This window comes from Anguilla anguilla, chromosome 4, assembly GCF_013347855.1.
Source record: "Anguilla anguilla isolate fAngAng1 chromosome 4, fAngAng1.pri, whole genome shotgun sequence".
NCBI classification, from domain to species: Eukaryota; Metazoa; Chordata; class Actinopteri; order Anguilliformes; family Anguillidae; genus Anguilla; species Anguilla anguilla.
The window spans coordinates 28,580,507-28,603,048 of NC_049204.1; the positions used below are offsets into that span (position 1 = coordinate 28,580,507).

At 36.6% G+C, this 22,542-nt stretch overlaps 1 protein-coding gene across 9 annotated transcripts in view; it reads left to right on the plus strand.

Moving 5' to 3' along the window:
* LOC118225040 (complement factor H-like) overlaps positions 1-4,077 on the plus strand; it is a 45,282-nt gene extending 41,205 nt beyond the window's left edge. For 8 of the 9 annotated variants that reach the window (XM_035413036.1, XM_035413037.1, XM_035413033.1 and 5 more), the window contains 2 exons: positions 975-1,022; positions 1,180-4,077. In XM_035413036.1, coding sequence (XP_035268927.1) covers positions 975-1,000 — 26 coding nt within the window. In that variant the 3' untranslated portion in view covers positions 1,001-1,022; positions 1,180-4,077. The remainder of the gene's footprint in view (positions 1-974; positions 1,023-1,179) is intronic. The other variant, XM_035413031.1, reaches the window with a different exon arrangement.
* The last annotated feature ends 18,465 nt before the right edge of the window (positions 4,078-22,542 follow it).

Below are 22,542 nucleotides of genomic sequence, written 5' to 3' on the forward strand. Positions count from 1 at the left end.
GTCTTGTCACTCCATAAAATATTCTCCCAAAACTCCATAGACTTATCCAAATGACGTCTTGCATATTCAAGTCGATTTTTCATATGCTTACTGGTTAAGATTGGAGTGTGGCGAGGTGTCCGGCCATGAAGGCCTTGCATGTACAATATCCTTCTTATCGTCTGTACTGATACTTTTGTTCCAGCTTTCAAAAGGTCATCCTGTAAGCCTTTGGCAGTAATATGAGGGGTTTTTCTCAGCAGTTCTTATGATGTGCCTGATACCAGTTGATGTAACTTTACTCTTCCGTCCACTATTCCATGACTTTCAAACTTCCTTACAATGCTGCCAATTGTGTCTCATTGAACTTTCAATATATTGGAGATCTTTTTGTATCCATTGCCTTTTTTATGCAATGAAATAATTTATTCTCTTAACTTTTGACAGAGCTCCTTTGTCTTTGGCATGTTTGCTAGTCAGCTTCAAATTGATGTGAAGAAGTGCATCAGTGGGATTTATATGTGTGTGTTTCCATAAAATTTAGTCACTCTACAGACCAGCAAATATTTAAAAAATGGTGATATTGAATGGGGGTTGAATATTTATGATAGGGCCGCAATACAAAATTCACATGCTACTCGGAAATCTTAAAAAAGACATTTTTATTTTGAATTTTAACAGAACACACAAGTGACATACATGTTGTTTTTTTAGTTTCCCAAAAAGCATACATTTAAAAATATTTAGGAATGTATTATTCCACAGGGGTGGAATAATTTTGATTGCAACTATATACACATATATATATGTGTGTATATACATACACACACACACACACACACTATATGACAAAAAGTATCTCGACACCCCTTGGGTATATTACTATATCTTTAAAGGCTTATCCTGGAAAGGAACATATTCAGCCAAGACTTGTAAGCAATGGCATTGCTATTTCTCTGTGAAATGACCAATATCTTTTCTTTATTGGTTTACAGGCCAGCACTATACCAAAATCCATTAAGAATACGTGAGTATGTACGTGAGTAAGTATAACTTGTTGATAAGCTTATTTTTGAGATCCAGTTAAAAACATTTACAACATTTAAGGGCATAATGCATATCAATCAAACAGTACTTTTAACAATAAAAATTATATTTGATTTAAAACTATTTACCACTTTGCTTTCTGTTCATTCCTAGGACTGGGGTGTTATTGTTATCAACTATCAGTTTGATGCTGTCGAAAGATCATCATGGATTTATACTTCTTGACTTGGATTTATATTTCTGGACTTCATTGTTTCTTTTGGTATACCACTTTTAATTTGTCCTCCATTTCTGCAAGGCTCAAAAAATTATAACCAAGCTCTAGATATCATACTTCACTTAAATTGTCTGCAATTTTACAATACATCATGGAGCTTCATAAATCATCAAATTTGCTGAATCATGATCAACAACTTAGGTTGTATCATGCATTTATGATTAACTGTTTTGTTTTAAATTCATACAATTATGATTCAGTGTCACCAAATTTGGTAAACTATCCATAGTGAGATTTTCAGCAAAGTGCATCTTCCTTGCATGCATGCACATGCACACGGCTTACATTTATTGTGCACATCATTTTTACCTTTAGTTTAAGAACATACAACATTTTTCTAATTTTTTAGAAAACATTATGAAAAAACATTTTTTTCATGATGTTTATTTGTGTACTCCCAATTTTAGATTTGTAATCAAACAATTCACACGTGGTTAAAGTGAACATTTTTACACATTTCATTCAGTTTCACCATTACAGCAAATTACAGCAGTTTTTATACATAATCCCCATTTTAGGGAACCATAACGTTGGGGCATAATAATGTTACATAAATGAAAGTAGTCATGTTTATTACTATCCTTTGCATGCCAGGCCTGTACTACAGCTTGTTTTGGCAGCTAGTTTCCAAGTTTTCTCTTCAGTATATGAAAATCATGTTCAATTTTATTCAGATTGGGAGTAAGTTTTTCAGTTTTTGTCTTTGAAAAATAAATTTGTTGCTTTAGCAGTAAGTTTGGGATCATTGTCTTTCTAGAGAATAAAGCACCGTCCAATGAGTTTGGAAGCATTTGCTTGAACTTAGATAAATGGCTTCTGTACACTTCAGAATTCATTCTGCTATCAGCAGTTATATCATCAGTGAATACAAGTGAGCCAGTACCTGTGATAACCATATTTTCCCAAACCATGACACTCCCACCACCATGTTTCCCAGATGTGGTGGGGTGAGGGGTGGGGGGTGCTTTAGATCTTGGGAAGTTCCTTTTGGCCTCCACTCTTGCCATCACACTGATACAAGTCTATTTTGGTCTCATTTGCTCTTCTTAGCAAACTGATACCTGGCCATCCTGTTTTGTCACTAACAAGTGGTTTGCATATTGCAGTGTAGCTTCTGTAGTTCTGTCTGCAATGTTACTGACACATCCACACCTGCCTACTGAAGAGTGTTTCTGATCTGCCAGACAGGTGTTTGGGGTTTTTCTTTATTACAGTTATAATCCTTCGGTCATCAACGGTTGAGGTGCTCCTTGGCCTCCCAGGCCTTTTGCGAGTTCACCAGTGGTCTCTTTCTTCCTAACGATGTTCCAAAGAGTTAATTTTGGTAAGCCTTAGGTTTGGCCTATGTTTTTGACTGCTCTGTCTTATTTTTCAGCCTTATAATGACTTCTTTAACTTTCATTGGCACAACTCAGATCCTCTTGTTGACAAACGCCAATAACAGACTCCAAAAAGCAATGTATAAAAAATGCTGTAATTTCTACATGGTGAAACCAAAATGCATAAAAATCACACATTTTTTGATTACAATTCTAAAATTGTGGAGTACAGGGCCAAATCAAGAAAAAACATTTCTTTGTCCCATTATTGAGCTCACTGTGTATCGTAATACATTGATAAATTGCACAAGTTTTGAGCTAATCAATAATCAATCATTTGTGTTGACTTCACATGAATTTATCAAATCAAAGAGAATCATCCAGGTAGAGCAGGGGTACATATGGCTTTGATATGATGCGACTTGGGTTGCAAAGGGAAACTTCCCAAAAACTTTCTGGAAACTGTCCTTGGTAAATTAAGCTCAGGAATTTTGAAAACTGTTACCCATTTTCATTATAATTTGTTAACTTGTGATAGTGAATAATTTTGGAGAGAAATGCACCTAAAAAAGATTATTCTAGATATTGTGACATATTTTGGTTATAATATCTCCATCTATTGGAAATTCAGTTAAATCGCAAACCTGCACTTTGTGAATGTATTTTTAAAAAATCTGTGAATAGATCTGTCTTGAAATTTAATGGATTAAGGCTGAAAAACTGAGTGTCACTCTAGAAATGTGAAATTGGAAACCCTCTTATGAATAAGCATACCAGGAAAAATACAGAATCATAACCATAATCTGTTAAACAATATTTTCCATCAGATTCTTTCATGCACCATGTTATACAAGATCAAAATGAAATGGCTACTGAGCCTCTCCTCAGCCTTCTTAACATACATTCATGCATGAAACTGAAAGCGAAATACTAAATAAAAAATGACCAGGCAAAGGAAATTAAGTCTCTTAACTGGAGAGATTTTAAAAGGAAAGTTTTTTTTTTTAAATGCATTGTATATGTAAGGCTCTGAATAAATATTTAACAGAATAAAAACTTATGTAATTTATGCCATTATGCCATTAACTTATGTAGTTTATGCCATTATGATGTGCCAATTTCATGTTTTTATAACAAATAACTAGCATTAAGAAAATAAAAATACTGCAGGATATATAGAAATAATTGTGCATTTCCCTCTTAGGACAGGGTACTTAGGACAGGTATAGGCTTTTTCTTTAGTAACCATTTCCTACATTGATAACCAAGCACCACAGAAACTAGCATACAAATCCTTTTGCACCAGGTTCAGGGAAAATGGATTAAATGTTTTGGCTAGCTGTTTACAAAGACAATACAACACTGTTCTACCCACGCTGAAATGTTTGAATTATTGCACTGTATGTTGAGGAAACAATATATTATTCATTGCTAATAAAAATTCTTAAACGTTTATCATGTGTTTATCATGTCTTTCTGTCTATATTGCATAACCCAGGTATGTTTTCCATTGGTTCTAGCAGTTTTCAGTAAGAGTAAGTAAGAGTCAAGGCTGAACAATAAGGACTGCTCGACTGCCCAGAGAAAGCAAATTCTGGACAGTCGGGACTTTAGCATTGTTAAGTTGATGTTTCAAGTAGTGATGCTTTTTCCAGACAATCCATACAAGGAATAACCTACTTTCACATTCACCTTTACTGAAATAAAATGAAAAAATGAAATTATTCCCAATTAAATGTACTGCAGTGTACTGCATGATACAATTAAGCAATTAACATCCTACCATGCACTGTGGCATGTATAAAAATGCTGCGAAGGCTCAGCTGACCTCAATTTGGGATCAAGATGGCAAGAGGAAAAGATCTAAATGACTTTGAAAGATGGTTCATTATAGGGACATGGAAACATCTGGGAAAAGCGAGTGTTAACTTCTTTCCAGCACATGATCAGTGTGGCAATTCGGAAGAGGAGACATCATCACTGTATTAGAGTAGGGGAGAGTCACCATAAATTTTGTTTCAAACAGCTTTGACATGTCAGTAGGCATTAGTTGTTCATTCATGACCATCGAGTCAGATACAATTAAAACCAAGGTACACACAGTCCGACGTTACAATTATACCAACTAATAAATATGAATGTATCAGAGGTGCGGAACAATTGTAACAATTAATGAAAATGCTCTATAATGTGCATAAAAGGGTTTTTCCCTGCACATACTAATTTTAATCAAAGAAACACATTTCCATTGGTAACATGAGACCAGCTCTATCCTCAGATTATGAAGCATGGGGCTTTATTCATGAAAAATGACTTTGTAACCTACCGTGAACTGAGTTGTGGTAACATCCAAATAGATGAGTAAAGCTGCTTCTGTTTCTTAATCCCCAGGTACGCTTTTACCAAGCAAATAGCCGACTATACAGTCCTGTCTGGATTGTGCTTATCATAAATGCCTGTGAGCAGGTAGCAGTTTCTTTTCCATCACAGAATCTAGAAGATGAGGATAGCAAGCAAATTTAACACATTTAACACTAAACACTGATTTTAAAAAGTCAAACACATTGATGAGTAAAATTTTATAAATATTAAACAATATTAAATATTAAAGGCATTTTTATGAATTAAAAATTCCTAAGGTCTCCCCAAAAAGACGCTACATGTACAGTAGATGGTTTTCTCTCCAAATCTGAAGCCCTCTCTATGACCTTCCTGGGTACCAACCCTCTCGTTTTCACTTTAGATGGAATTTTGTGAACAAATAACAGCAAAAACATACATTGTTTGTTATAGCAACTCAGAGGCAGCATAACTGAAAAATGTTACATTGACACAGATAAGGACATTACGTTTCTTGGTCACCTAGCATTCAATTCCCACTAGAATACACACTGAAAACCATACTTACTTTTCAAGAACAGACAACTTTTTAAAATGATGTTTGATTTATTGCAATATATAAAAGCCTCATGCCTTTTTTATTTTAATTTTTAATTTTTTTTATTTTTTATTTGGGATGTTATTTGGTTATGATTTGGGCATGTTATGAATTCTGATGTGTACAAAAGCATCTTATCTGCTCAAGTATTTAAAAAAACATATCCAAACTCATTGGACTGCACTTCATCTGACAGCAAGACAATGAGACCAAACAGTGATAAAGCAATAAAAGAGTTAGTACAGAATTATTATTATTATTATTTCAATTTTTAATTTGCAATGTTTTGTGGTACACACACATATACTACCAGGAAAAAGCCCCTTTTTTATTGTGTCCAAGTCAGGATTTGACGGCTACTCCAAAACTTTAATTATGTTTCTTTTCAGCCATTCCGATGTGGACTTCCGTGTTTTGAATCATTGTATTGCTGCATAACCCAAGTACACTTCTGCTTCTGCTCACAGACAGATGATTGGACATCCTCATTAAGAATTGTCTAGTAAAAAGCATAATTCAGGGTTCCTGCAATAATGGCAAGCCATCTAGGTCCAGAGGTTAAAAAGCATCCCTACACCATCACACTATCACCAACATGTTTGACTGTTGGTATGATGATCTGCTTTGCCGCTCTCCCATGAATTACATTTTTGCCCAGTCTCTTTCTTATTATGGAGTCATGAGCACTGAATTTACTTCTAATAATAATAATAATAATAACATATCCAAAAAAATTGTTTTGTAAGTATTCAATGGAATAAACTATGTTTATTAATGCTAAAAGTTATAAAGCAAACTATACATCAGATTCAAAATATAATATAACAAAAATATATTAAGCTACATATTGCAGCCAGTATACAGAAAGTACTACATAGTAAAGTACTACATACATACATACTACATACAAAATATACATACAGTACCATATATTACCTTCAATATAATCACAATAAATTCAAAATATATGTTTTATGACATACTGCATGGTAAAATAAGGTGAAAATAATATACTTATACTGTAGTGTTTTGAGGCATGGAAATAATACTGCAAGCATTATATTACAGATATAATAAATATATTGGGAAAAATAGGCAAAATACTTTGTATACATATATATATTAAATAAATTTTATAGTATATTGACCAAAATACAGCATGCATTATAATACACTGCAAGGCTAATGAGTATAAGTAATGTTTAAACACAACTCATGCTTTCCACAATGTAATTTTTTGAAAGATAGTACTACTATTTATTAGTGGTTGTTGGCCCCTTTTATTTACAAGAGGCTTTCCTTTTTATAATTTCTGCTGAAAATAACCAACAGTGTCTCCATCATTGCTTGCCAGAATACTTATTTAGATGTGATAAGCCAAAACATCACAAGTACCAAGTTATTTACATACGGTCCCAGTTGGCCTCATATGTACTCTGTTATGGTTGAATCAACACTGTACATTATACTGGGGAGTTCTGTAGACTTTGAGAGCTATGAGTAGTATTTCAAATGTGACTTGAGTCACATCTGTTCAAGAAAAGCGCTTCCCATTTTGGTTAACAAACGTGAGAAAAATTTTATTTTGAAGAGTTAGGCTTGTGCATTTGGGTTTCTGTGTGTTTGTACCTTTAAGTTGTTCCTCCGTGATCAGGAAGTGATGAGATGTGTTTTGGAACATGAGCATTATTTATGGCAAGCCGTTTTAGCTTTAGTTCATTAATAGAGGATATCGCAAATTCAAATTCTAACTAGTTAGAATGCAAATTCTTTCTATCAGAAATTCAATTGTAACTAGTTATAATGTGTATTTCTGATATCAGAAATTTGAATTTAACTAGTTAAAATGCCAAGTCTTGATATCGGAAATTCTATTTTAACTAGTCAGATTGAAAACGTTTTTCTCGTTCATTTCAATGGGAATTGAAATTTGACCTAGTTAAAAAGCGAATTTCTGATATCATAAAATCAGTTACTGATATCAACAATATAATTTCAACTAGTTAAAATACCTATTTCCGATATCATGTATTCAATTGCAACTAGTTAAAATAGGAATTCTTGATATCAGGAATTGAATTTTAACTAGTTAAAATTGGAATTCTTAATATCAATAATAGAATTTGAACTCATTTAATTAGAATGTCCAATTTAACGAATACAAATCTTGATATCAAGAATTCCTATTTTAACTAGTTAAAATTTAATTAAAAATTTTATTTAATTTAATTTCAGATCAAAAATGAAAGGTCCCATTGAATGAATGGGGAAAACGCTTGAATTATAAGTAGTTACAATTGAAATTCTGATATCAAGAATTTGCGTTCTAACTAGTTAGAATTGTATTTGTGATATCCTCTAGAAATTAACTGAAGCTAAAACGGCTTGCCATAATTATTTGCCGCATTTGGAACCTCCGCTTTATTCTCTGGAGTTTTTAAACTGCATTCCATAAGTAACTCCCAAGGGCTTGCGGGTAATTTCGAAAACTGACAAATGGTTTTTCTTCCAGACGATTCTGCCAAGCTGTGACTGAAGCCTGTTCCACTTGTTCGAATGTACAACAAATTGACTTCAAAAAAGTAAATGAAACAATTCATGTGCTTTTCTGGTTGACTATATGGAGATGTATTGATGCACTGGAAAATGGTAAGATTTATTTTTATTTTATATTAAAATAAAATAAATGATTTTTGCGGACAGATTTTAAGTGACTGTTTTTTCCAGTTTCCTTTAATCATGTATTAGCAGTGCACTGCAATCATTCTGTGACATAGATTATTTGTATTATTTCCAACATAGTCTAAGTAGTTAGGACCACAGTATATTTTTTTCTGATATTAGGGAAACCCTATATGTTGCCATCGAAATGAGAAATGATTCCCATTGCAAATGTTTGCCCTATTCCTTTTTCCAAAAGGTTTGTAATTCAAGTTCCTTCTTAGTCTGCTGGAAAATGAACCATCTTAATAATAATAATAATAATAATAATAAAACGATATAGAAAGAAGAATAGCAAAGCATGTCTTTATTTTTTAATGCTTGTAATCGGAATAGCAGTTGTTTCAGATGTGGCATAAGTATTGATCTCATGTAGCTCTCCATCCATTTTGATAGGGTGCCCTCGCCTTCCAGTCGTTGAGAATGCTGACATTTTGGATAGCTCTTTAAAAACCAATTACACCGATGGAGACCTGATTCACTTCACTGAGCTGGATATGTATCTAGCAGGAAAATTACCTACAAATGTAAAGATCGGTGCTGGACAATAAACCACCAGACCAAATGTTCACGTGAGTCGTGTCCCTGTGTCCTGCGATTGTACATTTCTGTGTGTGTGTGCGCGTGCTTTAAGAGTGAGTGTAGTTTTAAACTGGCGTACTCTAAAATGTATTCCTTTAATTTTTATTTTAGCAAAGCAATGTGAACTTCCCGAGGACATTGTCAATGGTTACTACAACCTCGTGAATGGTACATTACATTACATTTATTTGGCAGACGCTTTTATCCAAAGCGACGTACAAAAAAGTGCATTTCATGGTCATAGACAACTGCTAAACACAGGTTCAGTAATGTACAATACTTATTTTGTACAGCTATTTCTAGCCAAGAACACAGTTTAGTTCACACAGTGAACACTATTCAGACCTAACCTTTGCAAAGCCAACTAGGCAGAAGAATAAGCTACAGTATTAGGACAAATACAAATTACCAAAAAGTGCTGGGATGGGGCAACATGTAACATGTAAGTGTCATGAAAAAAGGGGGGGGGGAGAGATTTAGAGTGAAATATACAGCGTGGTGGTGGTTAGTCTAGGTATAGTCTGAAGAGATGAGTCTTTAGGCCACGGCAGAAGATGGGTAGTGAGGGGGAGGTTCGGAGAGGGACGGGGAGTTTGTTCCACCACTGGGGAGCTAGGGTGGAGAAGCTCTGTGATCCCTTTGGGCGGGTGGGAATGGGGTTACAAGGTGCCCTGCTGCCGCAGAGCGGAGTGGTCGAGCAGGCGCATAGAATCGAGTCATGTCCTGCCAGTAGATGGGGGCTGTCCTGTTGGCAGCAGTGTAGGCAAGGGTCAGGGCTTTGAACCGGATCCTGGCAGCGACCGGTAGCCAGTGGAGTGATCGCAGCAGAGGAGAGACGTGGGAGAATTTGGGAAGGTTGTAGGTGAGTCGGGCAGTGGAATTCTGAATCATCTGTAGTGGCTGTATGGCACAAGCTGGCAGGCTTGCAAGGAGAGAGTTGCAGTAATCAAGGCGAGAGGTCACCGTAGCCTGGACGAGCAGCTGGGTGGAGTGCGTCGTCAGGTATGGTCGAATCCTTCTGATGTTGTACAGAAGGAATCTGCAGGACCGTGATGTTGCCTTGATGTGCTCCTTGAGGTCCAGTTGGTCATCCAGGACCACCCCCAAGCTCTTGGCAGAGTGAGAGGCAGTCACTGTGGTGCCATCAACCGTGATTGAGAGCTCACGAAGTAAGGAGGGCTTGCACGGGAAGAAGAGCAGCTCAGTTTTGTTGAGGTTGAGCTTCAGATGGTGGTTGGCCATCCAGGTGGAGATGTCAGCCAGGCAGGAAGATATCTTATCATTGACCTGTGGGGCCGAGGGGGGGGAAGAAAAGAAGAGTTGTGTGTCATCTGCATAACAATGATAGGAGAAGCCATGTGAATTAATAACTGAACCAAGAGATCTGGTGTATAAGGAGAACAGCAGAGGACCCAGTACAGATCCCTGCGGAACTCCCATAACAAGGGGATGAGAAGCAGAGGCAGACCCCTTCCAGGTTACCTGGTAGGACCTATCTGCAAGATAGGAAGCGAACCAACACAGAGCAGTCCCGGCGATGCCCATCCCAGCCAAGGTGGAGAGGAGTATTTTATGGTTGACTGTGTCGAAAGCTGCAGACAGGTCAAGAAGGATCAGGACAGAGGAGAGGCGTGAGGCTCTTGCAGTGGCAAGTGCCTCCGTCACAGCTAGGAGCGCAGTCTCTTTTGAGTGCCCGGATCGGAAGCCAGACTGGTGAGGGTCCAGCAGGTTGTTCTGATGGAGAAAAGAGGTTAGTTGTTTAAGAACTGCTCGTTCAAGGGTTTTGGACAGAAAGAGTAGAAGCGATACGGGTCGATAATTCATTAAATCAGAGGGGTCTGAGGTGGGTTTTTTGAGAAGTGGGGTAACACGAGCATGGTATAGACTTTGTGTTTGGTACGGTTATTAAATACACCTGCAACGAAGGGTATGTAGCTTGGCCATTATTTACAACTTAAAACTTTGCTGTTATTTGTGTTTGCAAGCATGTAACAAAGAAATGCGCTGTTAAATATACCCGTCCTTTTTATAAAAGAAGCAATAGAATGGTAGCTCTTCGTTTTTTATTTTTCATCATTTCCCATGATTTTCCTTTTTAAATCCACCATCACCAATATGCAAGTTAACATTTAATTCTATTGAGTATGAACGACGGGTAGACTACCTTGAAATTCTGACCTTAGTAGTACAAGCGTGTGTCACCGGTAAGTGGGTAAAACATGGTATGGTTTCATTCAAGCATCCATTCATTTGCGTTTATAGCTACATGCTGGTGGGCAGATCTAACACACGACTATGTATGTCAGAGGGATGGAGTGATCGTGTACCCAGCTGTGAAGGTGAATTCCATTTTAATTTAAACCAGCTACTTTTATGTTCACTTTATGATATGAATGAATACAATTAAACTAAGGAACTTTTTCAGCAAGTAACACCCCGATGAAAAATATATCCCTGTGTCGCTATCTCGAGTAAATGTGCGCATGCATATGAAAGGATTTTCAGTCATGTGTTTTGTGTGTTATTTCTAAAGGTGTTATATCTAGCTTTTTAACATAGACAAATAATTTTTGCAAATAATACATCCATAGAGCTTGCAGAAAAAAAGTTATCCTCAAAGCAATTATATTGACTGAATTCTACAATCTGCAGCCTAAGCCTTGTTGTTTTTATGTCGGTCTGTGACATCAGATACTGGGGTTACCGCCTCCAACAATTCTCCTGAACAGTAGCACATTCACCTTTGCTCACAAATAAAATGCCCAGTTGCCAGTTAGAGTTATAGTGAAGAAATGGCTGACTTTGTTGTTAAGCGCATGGCTCCACCAGAGAGCCAGCTGAGCCCAACTAGCACTCGACCCAAGAAACTGCAGTAAAATATGCTATACAAATAAAATTTGATTGATTGATTGAAACCCCATTATCCATATCTAAAATTGACTGATAAATGACCATGGAAACAAGAGTCAACATTAGCCTTGCTTCTGAAGAATGCTATTGTTTGCTGTCAAGCTATTGTTCTATCATAGTTAATATTAATCTACATGCATATCGAACAACACCACACATAGCTAACCCACATAAAACAATTTGTGTCACTAGCAATCTATTTAGCTAATGCATCACTATAATTTATTTGTGAATTTTCTATATAAATATGCTATGTTATTCATTACTTGTCCAACGTAAGGCTTATCACTTGACATTTCGAATGCTACAATAGCCAGCTTCACATCACACTACACTGAGTCCTATACCACCACCGCGTACAAAGACACAGGTTGTGACAGAACCTGGAAACCGCTCAAGGGGGTGGAGTTTCCAAGGAGAGCGACCTTAGACCATGCCATAGGCATGCATATTTAACTAGACTGGCAGGCATGCCTTCAGTTAACCTAAGCTCAAAGATAATTTCCCGAAAGGGAAGATATGCCACTCAGATAGTCAAGTGGGGGCACTCAAAGTGCAGAAAGTGCAAAAATGAATGTGAGTCAATGGGGAGGATAAATCCAAAATCGCATATCATTTGAATTTTAAGGAATCCTGCGCTATAATGTTTGATTGTCATAAGTGTGTCTGTTTGTTAAATTAATTTGATATGTGCCATAGTTTCTGAGAAAATCACACTTTAATTTCTCATCCTGAGTGACATCAGCACCTATCATGTAAATTTTGAAATTAATTTATGGTAGATGTTGGATATGCTTTAAGGTAGATATTTTAACAAATTAGCTGAGACAGCCTGGTTGGATCTCCAGGAATGCTTACTGCGTTTTTAAATTTATTTTTAAACTAGACTTCTCTAACAGGATTAGACTCAAGGCAGATTGCAAGCCATTTCATACTGCACTACTGTGAAATCAGTATAGCACTTTTTGAAACAGCATTGCATAGTGCGTTACAGCAAACAACAATAAAGAACACAATAAAATGTAATAAAAATAACAAAAAACAAAAATAAAACTAAATTAAAATAAAATAATAAAACAAATCAGACATAAAACATATAACAATTGAAAACAGGGTGTCATTGGTTAAAAGCAAGTTTATAAAAATACATTTTTAAAAGTGGTTTAAAAGATGATAATCAGTTAACTTACAAAGATTGTAAATATTGTATCTAAATGAAGTCTGATAACTTCAAGATGTTTTCAAAAGAAACATACTCCCCCTTTGCAGTTGTCATTGCTTCACTGTGTCATTAGGCTACCTTACCCTCTACACACTGTGTCACACACACTCACAGAGATTCCTTCTGCTCACCTGCCGGGTTTGCAGCTCCTGGCAGATATCATTGGTCATGCAGTCCCTTTGAATGCAACTAAAACTTCCTTCATAGGGTCTGACATAAGCGAAACATCTTCCTCATCGCTCTCGCCATCTACGGGCTATTAACAAGTATAGGTGGATTGTATGAGTCTGACTGAGGTAACAAAAATTATTGTTTGATTGAGAAAAATTGTTGACATGGACATTTCTATGTAGAGTAGGGCTGCCCAACCCTGTTCCTGGAGATTTGGTAGGTTACTCCAACCCTAACAAAGCACGCCACATTCAACAGCTAGAGATTTTGGTGAGAAGCAGAAACAGCCATCCCAAATTAGTGTTGACACAAAAATGTATAGGACAATAGATCCCCAGAAACAGGGCTGAGCAGCCCTGAAGTAGAGAATGGGCAGGGAGGCTATAGTTGCACAATATGTAGTTGCACAATATTTGCACCCTTTTATCCAGATTCCGTTGAATGTTTCAAGGTGAATTCACTTTTTGGAAAGCTGGGTGAGTTATGCGATGTAAAATGCTTATTTATAAAAACAAAAACAAAAAGCCAGTAGATGGCACCATCAGCTTCATTTTCAGGCAAATGAAGTGGGATATGAAGTGACTGAGGGAGAATGACAAATGCGATTGTTACCTGCTCAGGCCTTAAGGGTCTCATGCACAGACAATGGTCTTTGTCACTATTGTCTCACTCCTAGGAACCCATGGACTCACATTTCTATACTACTGTCAGAGGTCCTGCCTTATAACACAACCTCAGACATTGTATTTGGTATATAATTTCCTTTGGTTAGTATCTGTGCTCCATATCAACATCAACCAGTTCTGTCCTTCATACACATTTTTTCACAGTATCTTACCAGGGTGCACTGAATGAATTTCTACATTTTAGAGGCATTGTGGCATACACCACTTGTGCCCTCGAGTTCTCAAAACACGAATGCGGTGTTAGGCGGTTCCAGAACCTCAAACCAATAAAACAATCAGTCTTTCATCTGGTTGTGCATCTCCAGATTTACTGTAAGCACTCTCTTCCCTGAAAAGGTTTTTACAGAACAGAATCAGAGGAGGCAGGTTTGCCATAATCCTTGGGTCTGGCATCACACACTTACTGTTTTCTCTTTTAGTGCCCAGATAAATGTAATGCAAGTAATTAAACATATGTTTAGCAGGCACTGAACACACCACTTCATTCTTAAAGCTGCTGACACCAGTCTTTGCCTTTTGAAAGAGAAACTCTATTACCATCTACTGGTTTTTCAAGAAACTAAGCAATATCTCTAACTTTTAGTGCATTAAAAGGCAACCCAGCTTGTGGAGGTACCAGGTATCGTATTAGAGTTTTCCTCCATCTGCATCATGACTACATGGGGGCCCGATTTAACACCATATTATCTTCACAGCATATTAGATCAGGAGCCCAAGTTGCCTGGTCACAAGCTCTGGTCTCATGACATGATAGATAATATTCTTAGATTATCAAATCTACACCCAATCTACCCCATCTACACTTTGACCAATGAACTGATGATTCAACACATTCCTCCTTGTTTGTGCACTAGTATAGACTGTCAGACTGTCAGAAGTTCTGAGAACCATTAACTGAATGTGTATAGAGCTGACATGTTGCTTCTCCCAGTGCTGTTATTGTTTTTGTTTTTCTTTAATAAGTGTGCCTTTTCTCAGCTTGGTCTGGACTTCAATTTATTTGGAGAATTACAAAATTAAAATTTTCCTTAAATTTGTTATAATGATGTCCTGTAGATAGTGTAACGTCCAAATTAAATATGTACCACCAGATGGCAGTAAATGAATTTAGTTGTACATTCTGTGTCTGTATTTTGTATCACTGAGGTTAAATGCCGCAAATGTAGACTAAAATATACCATACAACATGAAATTAGAAATTAGTGGGGGACTGTGATGGTTTTGCACCCATTAAACCATTACACCACCCAGAAAAAATGTATGTACAATTCACAATGCATCCAGGGTGGGTGGAAAAGAAATTACTAAAACGTTTCATGGTCAGGTTGAACCAACTTGGCCGTAAAACATCTACAGCTTGTACAGAATGCAGCTGTTAGGGTCCTTACTACAACAAAGAAATGGGAACATATTAGTCCAGTGCTTAAATCTCTTCATTGGCTGCAAGTCAAATCTAGAATTCAGCCCTGTCCCTCCCCTGCCCATGCCTTGATGCAGTCTGGAGCTCCAGATCCATACTTACTTTAATTTAAAAAACCACTCATTTGAAGTGGACCACTTCTATGAATTGGGAAAGTTGTTCCATGAAATATTGAAGAGGTCGATTTGCTGGTCATTCAAGCAATCTCATCTGTGAGTCAATGGTTTCTTTTCTCTTTTATTCAGTCTTTTTTTTGTATCCATTTTAATCAGCTGGATATATACTGAAGCAATGCAGGTTAAGTGCTTTGCTCAAGGGTACAACGGCAGTGTCCCACCCAGGAACCTATGACCTTTCGGTTACAAGCTCAGTTCCTTACCCACTATGCCACACTGCCGCCCATATGGATCTGTTCTGCGTGTGCCCCTTGTGGGGGATTTTGCTGCTGCCTTCTCTGTCTTATCCATGCATGCCTTCTTGGATGGGCAGGACGGCTTCCAGAACAGAGCCGTACCACTGAACATAACTGCATTGACTTTTATGATTAATAATAAAGATTCTTTTTGTCCTGACTGGAGAATATAACATTTTGTGTGGAGAGATATGAGTCTTTGGACCCCAGGAAAAGCTATTGTATTCCTGTAGTATTCAGTGAGATCTTATGGTTACACAATCATCTTGACTTGGTAACCAAAATGCAAGTTACAATGGCAGCAAATGTACATGCTTGACAAACAGATTCTGTGCAGATCTCATGAAGCAAAATTAGAGCCATACTTATTTTCCAAGGGTCCTCAGGGAAATATGTTACAACTGGATGTAATCAATCCCTTAAGTAAGTATGCTGCCTTGCTATAGAACCATCTGGGTGTTGTATAGCATCTACTGAATGCAGTGTCAAATTGGAGGAGTTGATCTGGCATTGAGTTAATCTGGGGAGCACATGAGAGTAGAATGTTTCCCCTGCCATGCTCTGCGTGTGTGAGAGGCAAAGCGGTAACTCAAGAGACCCAAATAGTGATTTAAAATTGGGGAGAAAATGTTTAAACGAGGATACCGATACCGTACATGGCAACCACTGGCATTGTGTCATCCATGTGCAAAGAAGATTTACAACTAGCAGATTAGAGTAGAACTAAGAAAGAACAGTAATCAAAGCTAGCAAAAAAACATCTAGTGGGCAAAAATATACACAGGACACTTTTAGCTTGTGCAGCCAAGTATGTCCTTCAGTGTGATTTCAGTATGACCTTTAGTCCTACCACTAATGGCATTTACTAGATACAAGCAGTCTGAAAATGATCCGTTTTGATGATTTAATAGATTTTTGTTTAATGATTACCAAGGACTTACTTGTGACAAATCCTCTATCTGTCAGTGTAAACAGAGTTACGTTTTTACAGGAATATTTTATTTATTTTGCGAAAGACAAATGGCCTCATCTAAAGACATGTGCACATTGAAAACCTAGCATTTATTTTGTAACTGACATCTGATATTGTAATATGTTACTATTCCAGCTCATAACGTTGTGAATGTATGTCATCATCATATGATCAATAACATATCATGCCACAGGTGAATATCATGTTCCAAAATGATGTACTTTGTAAATTTCAATTACATTCAAAATGTCATTTACTAGATACAAGCAGTCTGAAAATGATCAGTTTTGATGATTTAATAGATTTTTGTTTAATGATTACCAAGGACTTACTTGTGACAAATCCTCTATCTGTCAGTGTAAACAGAGTTACGTTTTTACAGGAGTATTTTATTTATTTTGCGAAAGACAAATGGCCTCATCTAAAGACATGTGCACATTGAAAACCTAGCATTTATTTTGTAACTGACATCTGATATTGTAATATGTTACTATTCCAGCTTCCAGCATAACGTTGTGAATGTATGTCATCATCATATGATCAATAACATATCATGCCACAGGTGAATATCATGTTCCAGAATGATGTACTTTGTAAATTCAAAATGTAAAATGTTACTTTGTCTAAGGTCATTTTTTTTCACACCAAGCTTGAATCTGGAGAAATAAAATGGCCAAAAATAGGCTATACTTTCATTGTACCCATATTTTACATTTTTGAAGAACAACATAGACCCTGAGATCATGTTATATTTCAGAACATCTTATTATTGCAAGTTGGATAATTATTTGGTCCATTGAAAATACCAGAAACAAAATATATTGTTTATAATGTATTTATAATAACATGAATGTTATGAATGGAATGGAATTCCATATAACAAACTTTCTCCGTGAGCACCACATTTTAAATTCTCAATGCCTTTTAAATGTCAACAAAAATATTTTCAGTGAATTAAAAAAATATTTATCAGATTTATCAAAGCCTTGCTGGGCAACTGAGCTCTTACTGCCAGGGGAATTGCAACATTCCTGGCTCGCAAAGATGTTGCAAGAATAGTCCTCTTACTGGAATAAACAATACTGACTGTCAGTAATTCTCCCTCCCACAGATTCCTTTTTTTTTAGAAATGAAACTGTGCCATTATTATTCGACCAAATGATCTGTGTCCCCTACCAAGTCCTCTTCAGAAAAGCACAAATTTCATCTCATGCCCCATTTAAATTGTAGTTTTCTCACACACACGGAAAATGTGTGAGGAGGATACAACTCTAAAATAACTCTGCTATTATTCAAAGTAATTCTAGATATCCCACTAAACTGAAAACATGAATGAATAAATCTGCCCCAAGTTGATCACATGTACAACCTACAACCTGTATATACTATGTACATTTGTATAAACAAAATTCATAAAATCTGTCTGCAAAGCAAACTAAACATTCACCAGTGCTTCCCAGAAACTATGCAAGCACTATTCTAAAGCAATGATACTTGCTACATATGTTATTGACGTAGGTCTTCACTTGATGCAGATAAATGTTTGACTGGCTATCCACATTCACGTATTGCCTATTTTCTAATGAAAATTAGATGATTAAAAATGTTGTATCACTATGGGTACAGCCATCACTGCATGAACAGTTTCTGCAAAACTCAATATTGCAAATGATGACATTTGTTATAATTATTTTTCATATTTCATAGAGATTTGAAAGCAAAATCTTAGCTAGATTGTCGTTGTACATGTTGTCTTGCCTCTTTGCTAGACAAATTGATAAAAATACACTGCAAATACACTGTCATTGTCAAGACAAAAAAATGAGTAAAGTTCATTTTAAGGGGAACTATCCTTTAAGGGGATAATAAGTCAAAGAAAAGAATGATCAAAGGTGGAAAACCAGTCAGGTTTTGAGATATGTGTTATTTGAGTTGCATCTGAATTTTGTACATTTACATATTTACATGAGTCAGAGGGTACAGAAGTTAATGTTAGATTGTTAGATTCCAGTACTTTTGGACACATAGGTAGAAATTCTGTCCAATCAGGGATGAGATGGCAGCTACATACCCTTTCCCTTTGTTAAATATTGACTTGTTTCTGGTCTTTCTGTTGTGTTTTCACATTTGTCGAATTGTTTCGACATATGTTGTTTTGTTTTACTTTTTGCTATTGTGTTCTCTAAGTTTGATTATGAAACATTGTTGTGCTTTCTTGGCTGTTAACGTGTTCTTTTGTGACATGTTGTTTTTCTGGGTTTATTATTTTATTAAATTGCAGTTTCAGATTTATTATTTTGTCTGTGAAATCTCAGTGGTTGTTTTTTCTGCATTGTAATTTGGTTAAGTGAAATTATATTGTTGTTTCAGTTTTGTTATTTTGTTTTTTTAAGGTTATTGTGTTTTGAAGTAGCTGGGCAATATTTTAACAATCTAGGCACACAGTCTAAAGTGCATGGCGCAACTGCATTTAGGGCGTGTCCAAATCCACTTTTGCTAGTTTAACAGCGGATAATCTGAGCGCAAAGTAAGGCGCATGGTTCAAAGGGCTTGTACTTAGTCTCTTAATTAATCATAGGTGTGTTTTTGGGCATAACATGAAATAAACCAATCAGAGTGTCATCTCCCATTCTCTTTAAAAGCCAGGTGCGCTTGCACCTTGGCTGATTGCTATTATAATGCGGATTTGCCAAGTAATTCTGATAAATATTATGACTGACCATTATGACATGTATTTTTTTAAAATATCGTGTGTTGTGCACCCGCCTATGTAGGCACACATTACTATCTTAATAATGCGCCCTTAAAATAACAGTAAAATACTGCGCCATTGACTTAAAGTGACAATCTCAAAGATTTCAGTTTCGTTCTCTATGGCGCTGCCAATGGTGAGAAGAGGTAATTGCAGGTGTGTTTTTCACCTCACTTCCCATAGATCCAACCGGATCCAACCAGTGTCGCATGTGTGACGTCAGTCAGTTGGCACGCCAACTATAACACTTACTATTTACTGAATAAAAAATGGTTGTTATAAAAGTAATGTTATGTACATACTCATTCGTTGTCTAACATTAGGCTAACTCAAGATGTCTTTACACTGCCGAGCCAGGTTAAAATTCCGTAGCAAACCTGGGGTAGAATTAGTGATGATCAATTTCTGCAAATGTTCTTTATCCACCTTTTGCCCGGTATGAACATCTTTACACTGCAGAGAAGAATTTGCGGGATTCGCTGTGGCTCGTGCAATTATGTATCTCGTGCACAATAAGTCTTTTTCGTGAATGATTGTTGTGTGGTATTTTTGAAACAACTACCTTGCAAAATGTTACCCCTAGTGTTTCTGGTTTTGCTAGCTAAACTGTTCGAGAATAAAGCTGAGCTGGGTGTTAAATTAGCAATCAGAACAAGAAGAATAAAGCAAAAACAAAGGAGATTTCATCAAAAAGGGCATAAAGGCTGAAGGAACATATGGTACGGTAATAAATTAATAACAATGCTAATCCATACTGCCGTATTCTTTTATTTAGTTTTCTCCTCCATGACGTCTTCAGAAATCAGACCTGGCTCTGCTCCACATACCCCAGCTTTATTCCGATCATTATAATATATTGATGAACTCGATGGCAATGTAAATAACGGTAACGTTAAGGCCAGTTCAGATCAATGATTCGCAACGAGGCGAAACGGTTTTAGAATGTTGCAGAGAAAATTGCAGCGGTGTGAACTGGCTAGTAGCAGAGCCGTTGCCTGCCCTGAGGTTTTAAAAGACCGTCCTTGTCAAATCGCCAAGTGCAGTTTTAGAACGTTTACAATCAGACGTCTTGGAATTTTGCAAGTTGCACCCAGTGTCATTGCGAATCATTGATCTGAACTGGCCTTATGTTAGCTACACTGCAACAAATGGTAAATGGTAAATGGACTGCATTTATATAGCGCTTTTATCCAAAGCGCTTTACAATTGATGCCTCTCATTCGCCAGAGCAGTTAGGGATTAGGCGTCTTGCTCAAGGACACTTCGACACGCCCAGGGCGGGGTTTGAATCGGCAACCAGACAATCGGTCTTACCTCCTGAGCTATGTCGCCCCAAGGTAGCATTGCATTCATGAGACAGTTTGCGAGGTCTGTACCGGTTGGTAGCGTTAGCTAGCATTTTTTTCTAATTGTTAGCCGACATTAGATTGTGTTAATTACATTAGCTAGCTAACGCAACGTTACCTGATATGAGAGATGGATACTGTGCGCAATGTTGTCTAAACTAATGTTGTCTTTCTTGACATGGTCCAGTAGATAGCGTTAGCTGTGCAAATAGCTATGTAATTTAGTAAAGTTACAGTGTCATTAAATGTAATACGAAATCTACATCAACAAATAATATGATCTTTCATGTTACACAAAAACTTTTTAGGGTTCCATAACTCCCCCAACCCCCCCTTTCTCTATTATTGTAACGCATGCAGACACTGGAAAAAACAGTACGCCTCTCACACACAAGTGAGTTGAAGAGCGAGCCTGTTGCGTTAGTTCCGCCTACCCTCTCTGGTGGACCAACCACTGATGGGTGATGAAAAACGCGTCACTAACTGTCCGCCGCTTGTGATTTTTTCCTGGGAATGTCGTCACAGACACAAGTTTTTTAATCATGAATTATGATAATAATAATAGTATAAATTAATATAAAAATAGGCTCAATCACCATTGTGTTACCCAATGCATCAATAGATAGTGACTTAAAAGACATTTATTTTGATGAAAATCTTCAAGATTATTACTTTAAGACCAGGTTTTTGTTGGTCGATCGAGCAATCGCTTTCCGCTGCCTAACGGATTTTGATCCAGGAAAAACTAAGCTGTATGATTGCTTTTGTCAAACATTTCATTCGGACATTTTGTTTACTGTGAGTATAAAAGGTTTAGGCTAATGCATGGGAAACAGTTTAAAAAATCACACAAAGAAAATGTTCTCCATTTGAAAATGTTTTGGAATCAATAGTTGAACAATCTTTATCAGGATATAGACATTGTGCCAAATAAGCAAAAATCACCCGATGGATGCTACACTATATTTAGGTAGAAAAATGTATTAAAAATAAATCAAAATGGATTAAAGAATGTTTTTAATCAGACTACATTTAGAGTACCATGAATAATTCTTTGAACTGTACTATTAGACTATTATACAATCTCTCGAAAAGTATTGTCATTTCTATGGATTGCTCCATAGGTATGTTTCACCTTTACAGGCAAACTCAAGGCAGTGCAGAAACCTTTGAGCTTAAAACAAGGTTATAAATTCACAAGTTCTTTTCTAATGCATCATATTTTGTGGCTAGTTGGATATTGTCATCTTACTTATTATAAAGTACACATCTACAGAAATATAATAATCACTGAAAAAAAGGAAGTGGGTTGAAACACATTCTTAGTCAATGTAAAGAGGGAAGTGAGAATTTCACAATTTCACCCTAAAACATGCAATGGAATGGAACACGCCCAGAAAATGTGCCGGAGAGTTCAATTTTGTCCTGATTATATTTCAGCCAGAAGGGATTCATTGTTGTTTTTATATGGTTTTTTTAATGCATTCCAATGTTGTGAAACAGTTTCTCCCATTATCATTTATAATGCTAAATAAACAATGCCCTCTGCAATGTTTAGTACAAAGACTTTTTTCTTGATTTGGCTCTGTGCTCCACAATATTAGATTTGTAATCAAACAATTCACATGTAGTTTAAGTGCAGATTCTCAGCTTTTATTAAAGGGTATTGTTATACATTTTGGTTTCACCATGTAGAAATGACAGAACTTTTATTCATAGCCTCACCATTTCATCCATCCATTGTCTATATCCGCTTATCCTGGTCAGGGTCTATCCCAGTGTGCATT